Source organism: Sus scrofa, chromosome 1 (genome assembly GCF_054392235.1).
Source record: "Sus scrofa isolate SSC_HxYL_T2T_F1_AM1 chromosome 1, Sscrofa_HxYL_maternal_Yorkshire_Landrace_v2.0, whole genome shotgun sequence".
Lineage (NCBI taxonomy): Eukaryota > Metazoa > Chordata > Mammalia > Artiodactyla > Suidae > Sus > Sus scrofa.
In genome coordinates this window covers 182991733-183004963 of record NC_139383.1, presented here as the reverse complement: position 1 = coordinate 183004963, position 13231 = coordinate 182991733, and the positions used below count along the sequence as shown (strand labels likewise).

Genomic DNA, 13231 nt, shown 5'->3' with positions numbered 1-13231 from the left:
CAGATAAATTGAAATCTTTTCTTTGAAATAAAACAGATGTCTTTTAGGGATTGGAGATATCTTGTGAACATTTCCTAAGCTATTTCACTCAGAAGTTGATGCAAATATTTTTCCAATCATATCCAATTACATTTATATCTAAATTGTTAACTATAATAATTTATGAGTCAATGCACAAATTTTATTTTCTTAACTCAAGCTGGAAAAATAATGTGAACCCATTTTATCTTTTTCTTATTTTAGGCCTTTTCACATGTCATACTCCTTAAGGGTCATGAAATGCTATATTATGCTCTATTTTTACATGTACCTCGGATGCTCCTTTTCTTTAAAAGGAACAACAACCAAGAAACAGCTTAAAACAACTTTTTCAAGCAGGCATCATGAACCACAATTAACCTGCATTTCTGCTACAATAATATAGAGTATTAATTTTTGACTTTTACATGTATTCACATATATTATGCTACTAAGGGCTGTGAGTGATTCATGGATATAGATGAATAATGAATTATTTTGGAAAGCACTATTATTTTATTTCTTTTGTGGTCCCTTTTAATTTTTATACTGGTATTCAGACCATAAAGGCATATATAGTTTTGTTTATGACTTGCTGTATAGGGAAAAAATTCTTTGCTGGTGATTTGATTAGGTGGAATTTGGGGAAGCTGGTTTGTGGAAGCAGGCCCTGCTAGTTTGGCAATATGTTAATAATGGAGAGGCTGGCATATGGGTTAGTTGATAAATGTCAGGTGAGTGATGGGTATTAGGCTTTAAAATCAGATTTCAATTAGGAAGACATGTGAAAGATTACAGTTAGTAAATAATATAAAAGAGAAGCCAATGATTGATAGCTTGGGTTGGAAGCAGATGAAACAGATGTGACAAGTCTACATTTATTAAATGAGCCTACTGAACCCAAAGTAAGTTCATTCAGTTGATAATTATGATAATCAGATATGTGACATTGAAAATATTCTAAGACCAATCACATCATCAAGACAGTGTGACAACTGTAACTTATATATACCAGCAAATAATGTCCCAGATGTATGAAGTTGATAGAATTGAAGAGAGAAAGTTCTATAATAACAGTTGGAGACTTTAATAATTCACTTTGAATAATGGACAGAACTGACCTTAACAGAAACAGAAAGAACTATAGGAGAATACTAGGAACATCAACACATTAAATGGCCTAGGTGAAACTGACAAATTCTTAGAAATACACAAATTACCTAAACTGACTTAAGAGGAAAAGAAAATATCCACAGACCTATAACAATAAAAATTGAAACAATAATCCCAAATCTACCAACAAAGAAACTCCAGGAACAGAAAGATGGCTTCACTAGAGAATTCTAGCAAACACATAACAAAGTCACACCAATTCTTCTCAAGTTCTTTCAAAAACATGGGAGGAAACACTTCAACTCATTCGAAGAGGCCAGTATTACCTGAACATGAAAGCCAGAGAAAAACATCACAAGGAAATAAAATTATCCATTGAATTTAGCAATGTGATAAACCCTAAGAAAATAATAGCAAAACGAATGCAATAGCATATTAAAAGGAATAGACATCATGACCATGAAGGATTTACCCTAGGAATGATAAGGTGATTAAAGATAAGAAAATCAATGTAGTAACACTCCATTAATAGAAAAAACAAACAACAACAAAACAAAGAAAAACAATCCCCCAAAAGCATACAATCACCTCAATTCCAAGAAACACAAAAACCCTTTGGAAAAAGCAACTTTTTTTCCTGTTTTTAATAAACACCAGAAAACTAGAAACTGAAGGGAACTTTCTCAACATGATAAAGACCAGTTTTGAAAAAGCCACAATCTACATCATACTCCTCTTGAAAGATTCAAAGCTTTCCTTTAAGATCAAAAATAACATAAGGAAGTCATTTTTACCAGTGCCATTCAATATTTTACTGGAATTTCTAGCCAGAGCAATTACTCAAGAAAAGGCAATTAAAAGTATTCTAAGAAGAGAAAAGAAATAAAATAGTTGTCCTTTGGTTTTAGAGGGCATTGGTCCTAGAACTCCTTGCAGATACCAAACCCAAGGATGCTCAAGTCGCTTACATAAAATCATGCAGTATTTGCATACAACCTAAGCATACCCACCCTTATATTTTAAATTATCTCTAGATCACTTATAATACAATGTAAATGCTATGTAAATAGTTGTAAATACAATGTAATTGCTATGTAAACAGTTGCCAGCTAATGGCAAATTTAAGTTCTGCTTTTTGGAACTTTCTAGATTTTTATTCATTTTTAATGTTTTAAATCATGGTTGATTGAATCCACAGATGCAGAAACTATGGACATGAAGGATCCACTATACCGCTTCACATGTAGCATGATTCTATACATAGAAATCTCAAAGAATTCACAAGAAATTTCTATAGTTAATAACCTAATTTGACCTTATTGCAAGGTACAATATTAATGCCCAGAAATTAGCTGCTTTGCCTAATATCAACAATGAGGTATCCACAAAGAAAATTAAGAAAGGCATTCCATTTATAAGAGCATCTAAAAGAATAACTAGAAATGAATTTATCTAAGGTGGTAAAAGCCTGTACACCAAATATTGAAGACAGCCCTTGTCCATAGACTGAAAGACTTGAGAAACTGTTACAAAATCAAAACTACTCAAGGTGATCTGCAGGTTCAATACAATCTCTATCAAAATTCCAACTGCTGTTTTGTGGAAATGGAAAAGCCAATCCTCCAATTCATTTGCAAGGGGCCCATAAACGCCAAACCATCTTGAAAAAGTAAAATAAAGTTGGAAGATTCACACTTCTGGTTTCAAAGTTTAAAAAACTATAGTAATCGAAACAGTATGGTACTGGTATATAGACAGACATATGGACCACTGGACAAGAATTAGAGCCTAGAAATAAATGCATACATCTATGACAAGGTGATTTTTGACAAGCCTTCCAAGTCCATTCAGCAAAAAAGGGATGGTTTTTCAATGGATGATGCTGGGACAGCTGTATTTCCAGATATAAATCTGGAGCTTTATCTCAAATCATAACCAAAATTTACTCAAAATGGATCAATTATCTGTATATAACAGCTAAAACCATAAAAATCTTAAGAGAGATACATAGGGGTAAATCTTGATGACCTCTGATTGGGTAATGAATTATTACATATGACACCAAAAGCACAAACACAAGAGAAAAAAAATACGTAAACAAACTTTATCAAAATTAAACATTTTTGTTCATCGAATGATATCAAGAAAGTGAAAAGACAACCTAGAGTTTGAGAGACAATATTTGCAAATGATATACCTGAGAAGAGTTTAATATCTAGAATATATAAAATATGACTTCAACTCAATAACAAAAGACAATCTAACTTAAAAATTAACATAGGGCTGAGTTGACATTTCCCCAATGAAGATAAACAAATGGCCAATAACCCATGAAAAGAAAGTCAGTATCATTATTGATGAGGCATATGCAGATCAATACCACCATGAGATAATATACAACTATTATGATGACAATTAACAAAATTGAAAACTACAAGTGTGGAGACATTGGAACCCTTGCACATTACTGTAGTGAATGTAAACTGGTGTAGTCAGTTTACAGAAAACAGTTTGGCAATTCCTCAAAAAACTCAACATAAAATTACTATATACCCATTCCCAGGCATAAAAAAAAAAAAGAATTAAAAACTGAAACTCAAATATATACCAGTATACCAATGTTCACTGTAAGATTATGCATAGTGCCTGTAAGTAAAAACAACAGAAGGACCCATCAAAAGATGAATGAATAACAAAATGTGCTCTATATTTATAGGATGAAATGTTATTCAGCCACAAAAACAAATGAAGTTCTGTTACATATTTCGACATGGATGAACCTTAGAAACATTATAATAAACGGAATAAGCCAGACAGACAAAGAAAAACATTGTACAATCCACTTATGCAACATATCTGGAATAGGCAAATTAATAGGCAGAGAAAGCTAATTAGAGTTACCAGGGACTGGTAGGAGGGAGAATGGCTGTTATTGATGAATGGGCCCCAAACAGAGATTTTGTGTTTGGGGTGATAAAAACATTTTTAAAATAGGTAGTAGTGCGGCCCTAGAAAAAACAAAAAAAATTTAAATTAAAAAAATAATAAAAATAAATAATATAAAATAGGTAGTAGTGATAATTGCACAACACTGTGAATGTAGTTAATACCATTGAGTGTACACTTGAAATGGTTAAAATATCAAATTTCATGCTACATATATATTCCACATAAAAAATCTAGTTAGATAGCTTCCCTGTATATGATACTTGTATATCAAATAAAACAATCATATGCCAGGGACTTTACTTTGGTTGGGTATAATATATTCTCCCTCACTTGCATTCTTAAATAATTGGATTTGCCTTGATACACACACACACACACACACACACACACACACACACACAACACACACAACCATTTGATAAGTGGGCCAATGAGATGTCATATAAATATATTTTGGGAAAAAAAAAGTAAATAAAAATAGAGTAAGCTCTTTACATACAGAAAGCAGAGTAAAATAAATAATTTGAATATACTTTGGACAAAACAAACCAAGAATGTATCATAAAACATCCCATATATGAAGTGGAATATTCTATATTTTTAGCAGACAAAATCTTGTACAAAATAATCTGAGGGCTATTAAATCACAAAAAAAAAATTAAAATTATTTGAGTTTTCTTTCCAGGTGTAAGTTATTTCTTTCAACCAGTAATAGCATTTTATCACTAACCTTCAATCCTACAGATTATGGATTTCAAAAATCATGTTTGTAGATTGTTAAAACTTTAATTATGGTTTTCCAGTCCACTTTCATAGCTCATAAGCTGTGCCTATATTGCCAAAATAGTTCTGATTTTCTTGTGTATATGCTTGATATGCTTTATATTACATGTAAGATGTCACAAATTGAATTGCTAAATATTCCTACTCTTACAATATATATTGTTAGCAACTAGATTACTTCCAACATTATTTAGGAATATATATATTAATAGGGAAAATGGGAGTGGTTGTCAATGCATGTCCAAGAACCATAAAGTGAGAACTTTTACCATTTATTTTGTTCACTCCTTTATAATATGCTTACCTAAAATAAATTGTTTCTACTTATTCTAAAAATATTATTTTTTCACATTTTTGCAAAACATTTATTTGTGAATGACCATTAGTTCCATATAGTTATGGATATACAATTCTGTTCTCTTTACTTCATAGTATAAGAAGTCAATATCTGCCCATAACAAGAACTGATTATTGCACACTTAAGGGATCAGAGATGATGCTTCACTATTCTTCAACAATATTTGAAAAAAAAAAAAGAGAAATTAGGTACAGTATGAGTGAATACTCGTGCATAAATGAAGTTTTAAATGTAGGTGTAGGAGATGCAGAATGAAGACTTAAAGTGATGAAATACAATTATAGTTTTAATACTAAAAATTGTGTCCCTTGGAACACAACACCATGAATATTCTAAAATGATGAAGAGGTCAGGTGATGTTTTTACCATTATCAAGAAGAACAATCATCAGGCCCAGTGGGGCAGAGGCTGGGGTGGAGGTGGGGGTTGAATGCAAGGATAAACAGGACAATGTTCTTGAAGAAAAGGTAGCATGTTTTCCCAAGGGAGAACTTAAAAAGGTAAAGTCTGCACTGAGATCCAGGAAAGCAATTTATGTTCCTGACACGTTTTGAGAAAAAAAATTGTATTCAACAGGAACAGAGTCACAGAGGCAATGCATATTGTCTAATATGTCTTTTTTTGTCACCATAAACCTTCATCCATGCATGTATATATTTATATATACACAAACAGGATTGCTCTGGGCATTTCCACCATCAAGAAACAGAGAATGAAGTCAGGTGCCCAAGGTAACAAACGACATTTCAACTCAAACCTGTTACTTCTGTTTCAGTTGTTCATTGTGTGTGTCTGGAAGTTGAGTGAGTGTGTGTGTGTGTATATACACATGTGTTTAAACTGTTGTCTGGTGTTGTTAGGCTTCTGAGCACAGATTCCAAGTACCATTTGATGACTGACATTTTGTAACATCTCTTTTGGATAATTGGATATTTATAACAGTCTGGGAGATGTGCTATGGTTAACAGATTAACCCACATTTCTCAAAGATAGTTTTCTGTTTAGTTTTAACTAAGTTTTTTTTTTAAATTTACATACATATTGTTTTTAATGATGGACAACTACCAGAATTGTCAAGGAACAGAAATACAATCTCTAAAGTTTTAGAGAATCTCAATTTCTAATAGCTGTTATTAATACTATTTTTAACTGAACATACTGCTTATAATACAGTGAAAAATTTACATGCATTTTCAAATTTTACAATAATATTTCTCCATTGAGACTATGGAAGGGCAGAGTTGGGTAACTGGCTAAATTCACTAAGCTCTAGAGTTTAAATTCAGGCCTATTAGGTTTGAATACTGTTTAAATATGGCTGTATTAAAATTTATTAGCCATCAAAAATATCTTATTCCTATTCCTGCTGGTGCTAAATCAGATGTATATTCTTTATTTAGCCTGGAATTATATATACTGGATATATATACATATGTGTGTATGTGTGTATATATGTATATCTATATATATCTATATCTATATAGACGTGTATATATATATATCTCCAATTGAAAATTGGAGAAATGGGTACTTATAAAGAAACATGAGGCCTAAAATTATTAAAATCTCTTTGTCCTTACACTCCAGAAAAATCAATGTATCAATTTGGATTAATTACAATATGACTATCTTGATGCTTTTGGAGGTTCCACCAAGGAGAAAAGATTCCTCATCCTTTCTGTCTTATGTTGAAGGATAAATGGCTGTAAAGCTGTTTAAACAGCTATATAGCTATACTGTTCTTCCACAGAAGTGGGCGCACTTCAGTTAGGGAAGAATTAGTTCAAATACAATAAAGCAATTTGTGATTCCTTAAGGTTTTTGTGCTACATAGATGTCAAATAGTCTAATTATTTCTTACAATCAACACGTCACCACTCATACTTGAAGCAATTGAGGTTTCCAAAAACCAGGCAATGTGCAAATTCTGTCTTAGTAAAACATTTATTTGTTAAAGTGATATAGATTATTCAAGATTCTACAGTTTTAAATCATGGATGGAAATGTAACATGGATTGATACAGAACTTGATGCCAATGTAGGCTTTTTTTCCCCTTCTTTAAAAAAAAAATACTTGTAGGCCAGAAGACAAAAAATAATAATAATAATATATAAACAAAAAAAAGAAAAAAAAAGAAAATTGGTTTTAAAAGGGGATGAACCATGGTGTGATTGAGCCAGTTCCACCAGTATCAGAGACTTCTGCTTGGGCTCCTGTGGACAATTCTTCTAGGACACCAGTTCAACAATTAGCGTTTATGAATTGAAACATTTTTAAATTTTATCCAGTAAAAATATCAGTGGCAATTTTTTTCAGGAGAGAGAGAAGTGGTGCTCTTCAGATTAACTCCGGCCTCTGAAATGAAAGAAAAAGAAAGGGGGGAAAAAAAAAGAAAAGAAAGAAAGAAAACACAGAGCTAATAAGATCATTGTGCTAGCAATCTAGAAGTTACTGAACCATAAGCACTCAGGCAGGAGCTAATTGCTATGAACCACTAGATACACCCCTGAATGCTATCTAGACATGCACTTCAGCTCTTAAAACGTTGTCTGGTAATTTCAAATTGTTGAATATATTACCAAAAAAAATTCTCATTTTAGAAAGGACTCTAAATGTATTGAGACTGAGTAGTTATTCAAGTCAGAGCCAAATCAAGAAATGGCACTTTGCCTTGCGTTGATTTTCCTATTTGTATTCTCAAGTTAAAAGGAGAAAAAAAGTTCTCTTCTATTCATTAATGCATGCTATTCAGGTTTTAACAAATATTCATACCAGTTTTTAAAAATATGAACATATTATCTCAAATTTTTCATCACATCTAAAACCTAAGTGATCTATACTTTTTAATATATTCTATTGGAAGCTTTGCATAATATTACAGTTTTTACAAAATTTAATTATACATTTAATAGTTTTCATGATAGTGAAGACTACTAATTCATCTTTATTAGTTCTTCACCCACAGAACAAATAAATGTGACAACTGACAATAACTCATAAGCAAAGGCATTTCAGAGTTAATAGGATTTTGAAAGAAAATCATATAAAAACCATTAAAATATTTAAATAAACTGTGAAGATATTTTTTTCTCTAATATAGGTTCTCAGTCCTCATGGCTTTCAAATATATCTATAAATTCTATACTTGATGAAGATGGAAAATGATTTTTGAGAAATATGTGATTTCGCAATATGAAATATAAGAAATTTTTCTCCTTTCCACTCAAGAACAACTATATGTTTACAAATTGAGGGTTATAAAATGCATGGAACAAATAAATGATAAAATATAGTTTCTTAATTAAATTCAGATAGTCTATATAAAAATGTCAATTTAGGACATATTTGGATAACTTTATGTGATAAAAGTAGGTAAAATACTATAGAGATACTTTAAGGAAATATTTCAAAAATTTGAATAAGTGGCTGCAATAATTTTTTAGAATTATTGAATGAGGATTTACTCAATGTTTACAGATTGTTAATAGATAACGTGTATCCTATTTTTAAAAAATAATTACCTTGCAAACTACCAAAATATAGATATCAATATCACACTTTTCTGGGGATATTCATTCTAAGGAAATACTGCAAAATCACTTTAAATTATAATGGGAAATATCTACATTCCTTCCTATTGGGATCAGAGCACAGCTTATCAACAAGCTTTTTATTTCTTTTTGTGTTTCCAGTAATATGTTCTCTTTGATAAAAAAGTAATTGTATTACAATAAATTTCATGTTTCAGGAGACGGTTTCATAGAAAAAAAATAACTATGCCTAAAGGAAAAATATAGTGGACAGTGTAACTTGTCTGACTTTTCAAACAATAAATCTTTCCAGAAAAACAAACTTTCTTTTAATGTCAAGTTAATGTTTCTATAATCTAACATGGCTTAATGGGATTTTGGTTCAAATTTGCATTACATAATAATATTATCTAAAAACTGTAGGGTTATGGCTTATAAAAAAAGGTATTAATTTCAAAGATTAGGAAATAGCAATCGGTTTAGGGAACAATGATGCGTATTTGCCCTGAATCTACCATTATCGAAATGATGACACAATATGAAGTTAAATAAAAATGTAATATGTAGGATATTCAAAATAACACTTGTTACTATACTTATCAATAAACAAACTCTTATAATGATTCATGGAAATCTATATATGGGACATAAAATTATAGGAGCATCACAAAGAAAAAACAAAATAGATTTTAATAATTATCTAAAATGTTATAAGAACTAAAAATAATGAATTTGGTATAGGTTCAGAATGTTTTGTAAATGGTCCTCATTTAACAGTGGAAGGGTGGGAGTTCCTGCTGTGGTTCAGTGGTAACAAACCTGACTATTATCCACGAGAATGCAGGTTCGATCTCTGGGCTTGCTCAGTGGGTTAAGGATCTGGCATTGCCTTAAGCTGTGGTGTAGGTCACAGACTCAGCTTGGATCCCATGTTGCTGCGGCTGTGGCATAGGCCAGCAGCTATAGCTCAAATTAGAACCCTAGCCTGGGAACTTCCACATGCTGCGCATGCAGCCCAAAAAAGAAAAAAAAAAAAAAAAAGCAAAACAAAACAAACACTGAAGGGTAGCATGCAAAACACTGCACATTCTTTTTTTTTTTTTTTTTTTTTTTTTTTAAAAAAAAAACAAGTGGCCACACCTGCGGCATATGGAAGTTCCCAGGCTAGGGGTCAAGCCACAGCCACTGCAGAAGCAACGCCGAGTAGTTATGTTGTGAACCACATGGGAAGTCCTGCACATTCTTATTAGCAGTTCTATAAAGAGGAAACTAAGGCTATCTTAACATTAAGAAAAAAAGTATCCTGACATTGAATGGATTAGGGAAACGTTATTGCTCTCACTCTGAACATAATTAAGAATTACAAAGCTTTTTCATTTTATACAGTTACAGTATCTAAAAAAGAAGGAAATAATTTCTAAATGTCATTGCTGATACTAGATTTCCAAATTTTTTTTCTGACTTTCTGTAATGTTCAAATATGTCAAAATGTACTTTATTATAAAAGTAGTTAAATATTTTCTACATATGTGCCTATTCTATTAGTTTTTTTAAAAAATTTACTTGAAAGGAATATCATAGGGGAAAATACCCTACAAGGCCAAATTTTTATTTTGGTTATTCTTGCTTGGGAGAAAACAAAACATTGGGAAGCTATCTGGATCATATGCACACATTTATTTTGCTACTCAGTTTTTAGTTTATGTTTTCCAAACTTTGTTTTCCCATAGTTATTTTAATACTGAAGTTTATTTCTAATAAGATTACTAAATTTTATTCATTTATATATTCATAGTTTCTCTAAAAGGAATGGACTCATGTCATGGTTACTGCATCTGTAGCAGATATTTTATGACAAAGTTTACATTTTTTAAATACTTTGATACTAAACAAAACAACCAAAAGCCAAATGTATTAAAACCAGGAAGCAATTATCTTAAAGACTGGTACAAGTAATTACAATTTAAATGGCACTTCCTGTGCATACTTAGTACACACAATGTACATATATTTTGCTGGTCTGAATAAAACAAACACTTTTTAAAGAATTTGACTTGAGGCATTTTCAGTATAAATGCAAACTTCAAGTCAACGGTTCTTATTTTAACTGCCAAACAAGGCAAAAAATTGTTTTACTGGGTTCATTTTATGCATAAAGACATTTTCAAACATAAGGTTAATTTATATAGAGATGCCTGTTTATTTATAGAGTAAATATCACTGCTTTTATCAATGATTCCTCTCCTCTTTGCTCTCAATTCATCTTAGTGTGACTGGAATCTTTTTTTTTTTTTTTTTTTTTTTGGTCTTTTTGCCTTTTCTTGGGGCTGCTTTTGGGGCATATGGAGGTTCCCAGGCTAGGGGTCGAATCCCAGGCTGCCAGCCTACACCACAGCCACAGCAACTCGGGATCTGAGATGTGTCTGCAACCTACACCACAGCTCACGGCAACGCCAGATCCCCAACCCACTGAGCAAGGGCCGGGATCGAACCCGCAGCCTCATGGTTCCTACTCAGATTCGCTAACCACTGCGCCGACGGGAACTCCTATGACTGGTATCTTATGACTTTATTATAGAAGGACTGTCATATTTTAAGCTCAATCTGTTTCTATTCACATATAAGAAAAGTCTTGAAGAAGAAAATTGGTATATGACATATTCTGGTTAATGGAAATGAAACAAATCTAACTCTTCCCCTTCAGAAAAACAATTATCTTAGTATGAAGAGGAATACTTAAACCACAGACTGGATGAAACCTTTCTGTCCTCTCTGCTCCTTCCTATTAGAGCTTGATGTTATGGTAGGATTTGAGGTATAATCAATTTAATATTGTCATCCTATAAACATTTTTTAAACAGTAAAAATAAATTTAAGAGCCCCCGCTGTGGTGCATGGGGATCAGCAGCATCTCCGTAGCACCAGGACACAGGCTTGATCCCCAGTTCTGCACAGTGGGTTGAAAATCTGGTGTTGACACAGCTGTGGCGTAGGCTGCAACTGCAGATTGGACCTGAGCACTGGCTCAGGAACTCCATATGTGGTTGGATGGCCAAGAAAGAAAAAAAAAAAAAGTGTTTTAAGTTTTTTTGCTTATACATAATGGATATTTTAATTTAAATTTAATGCAATGGGCTGTGTCCAAATTTTTGGAAAATATATTTTGGCTCTGGATAGAAGAAGACATGTATGTTACCATCCTACAGGGAATATAAAATTAAAGCAAAATTTTATAACCCCAACCCATGCCAACCCCAAAAAATAAGATGTGGACACAAGGATACTCTGCTAGCTCTCTGCCTCACTTCATTCACAAGGTAAAGTACTGCTGACAGTGTGAATGACCATGAGGAGAATAAAAGCACAGGGGTCAGAGTCTCTTAAAGGGGCATTACTGTTTGGTTGTGCTGACAGTTGTAGATATGATAGGCCTGCTATTGTAGAAATCGTTTACCAAGTGCTAAGAACAGCCATGAGGTCATACTGTGACTTAAATCTGATAATAGGAATGTAGCAAGGCATTGGCTAATGAGTAAATGATGTGTTGCCACTAAATTTTATTAAATTCCCCTTTTGTCCAGAGATTTATTTTTCTTACTAGAGCTTGTAGGAAGAAAAAAAAAAATTAGCCAAAGCATGGAAGGAAAGTTGCTATGACATTATGACATAGTTATTTGTTTGACAAAAGGAACTAAAGTAAAACTCAGCACAAAGCTTTAAAAATAGGTGACATATTCCAAATATACACATTCAGTATGTAAATCTAATATAAACACACATATGCAAACATAAATATACTACCTACAGAAATGACAAATCACTGAAAGATCACGCACCAGATTGTTACTATGTATGTCTGGTGTGGGTTATGACAGATTTTTATTTATTTTATTTTAAACTATATTTTCCAAAGTTCTCTAATTAATACTAGTGATTTTAGGACCAAGAAAGTCATTATTAGAAATCTTATGTATTTATCACATTGGCAAAACTTTTATTACCTTGAGTAGCACACAAATTCCCACGGAATTATAATTTACAAATTGCAACTTTTCTCTAAATGTGACTTCTAACACTGTGGTAAAAATAAAGAACACAATAGTATTTATCATGCCCCAAGAAATATTTGGGAAATTGCTTTAACTGGTAATTGAAAAATGACCACATTGTCTTTCCTGCTTCCACATCTTGATAGAACATTTGGAACCTTTCTGTATTGTGCTCTGACAGATGAACATTGACTTCTTAATCCCTTTCTAAAGATATCCTCTTTCAGAACAGCTAGATGTCCAAAGTTACATGATAAATTCATTTTTAAACATCAAAGATAGAGGAAGAGGGGAGGGAGGAAGGAAAGGAAGAAAAAAAAAAAAGAAAGGCAGGGAGGGGGAGAAGGAAAGGGAAGGTGTTGGTGAACCAAGGCATCTTTGTGCAGGTCAGTTCAATTCTATTAACAGCAAGTACCAGCCAGACTCTGTG

At 32.3% G+C, this 13231-nt stretch overlaps 1 protein-coding gene across 22 annotated transcripts in view; it reads right to left on the bottom strand.

Annotated features, from left to right (window-relative positions):
• Positions 1–7149: 7149 nt before the first annotated feature.
• LRFN5 (leucine rich repeat and fibronectin type III domain containing 5) overlaps positions 7150–13231 on the bottom strand; it is a 271495-nt gene continuing 265413 nt past the window's right edge. For all 22 annotated transcript variants that reach the window (XR_014817823.1, XR_014817799.1, XR_014817803.1 and 19 more), the window contains one exon: positions 7150–7577. Coding sequence is in view for 5 of the 22 variants with exons in the window: in XM_084979971.1 (XP_084836097.1) it covers positions 7560–7577 (18 nt within the window). In the remaining 17 variants the exon portion in view is untranslated. The remainder of the gene's footprint in view (positions 7578–13231) is intronic.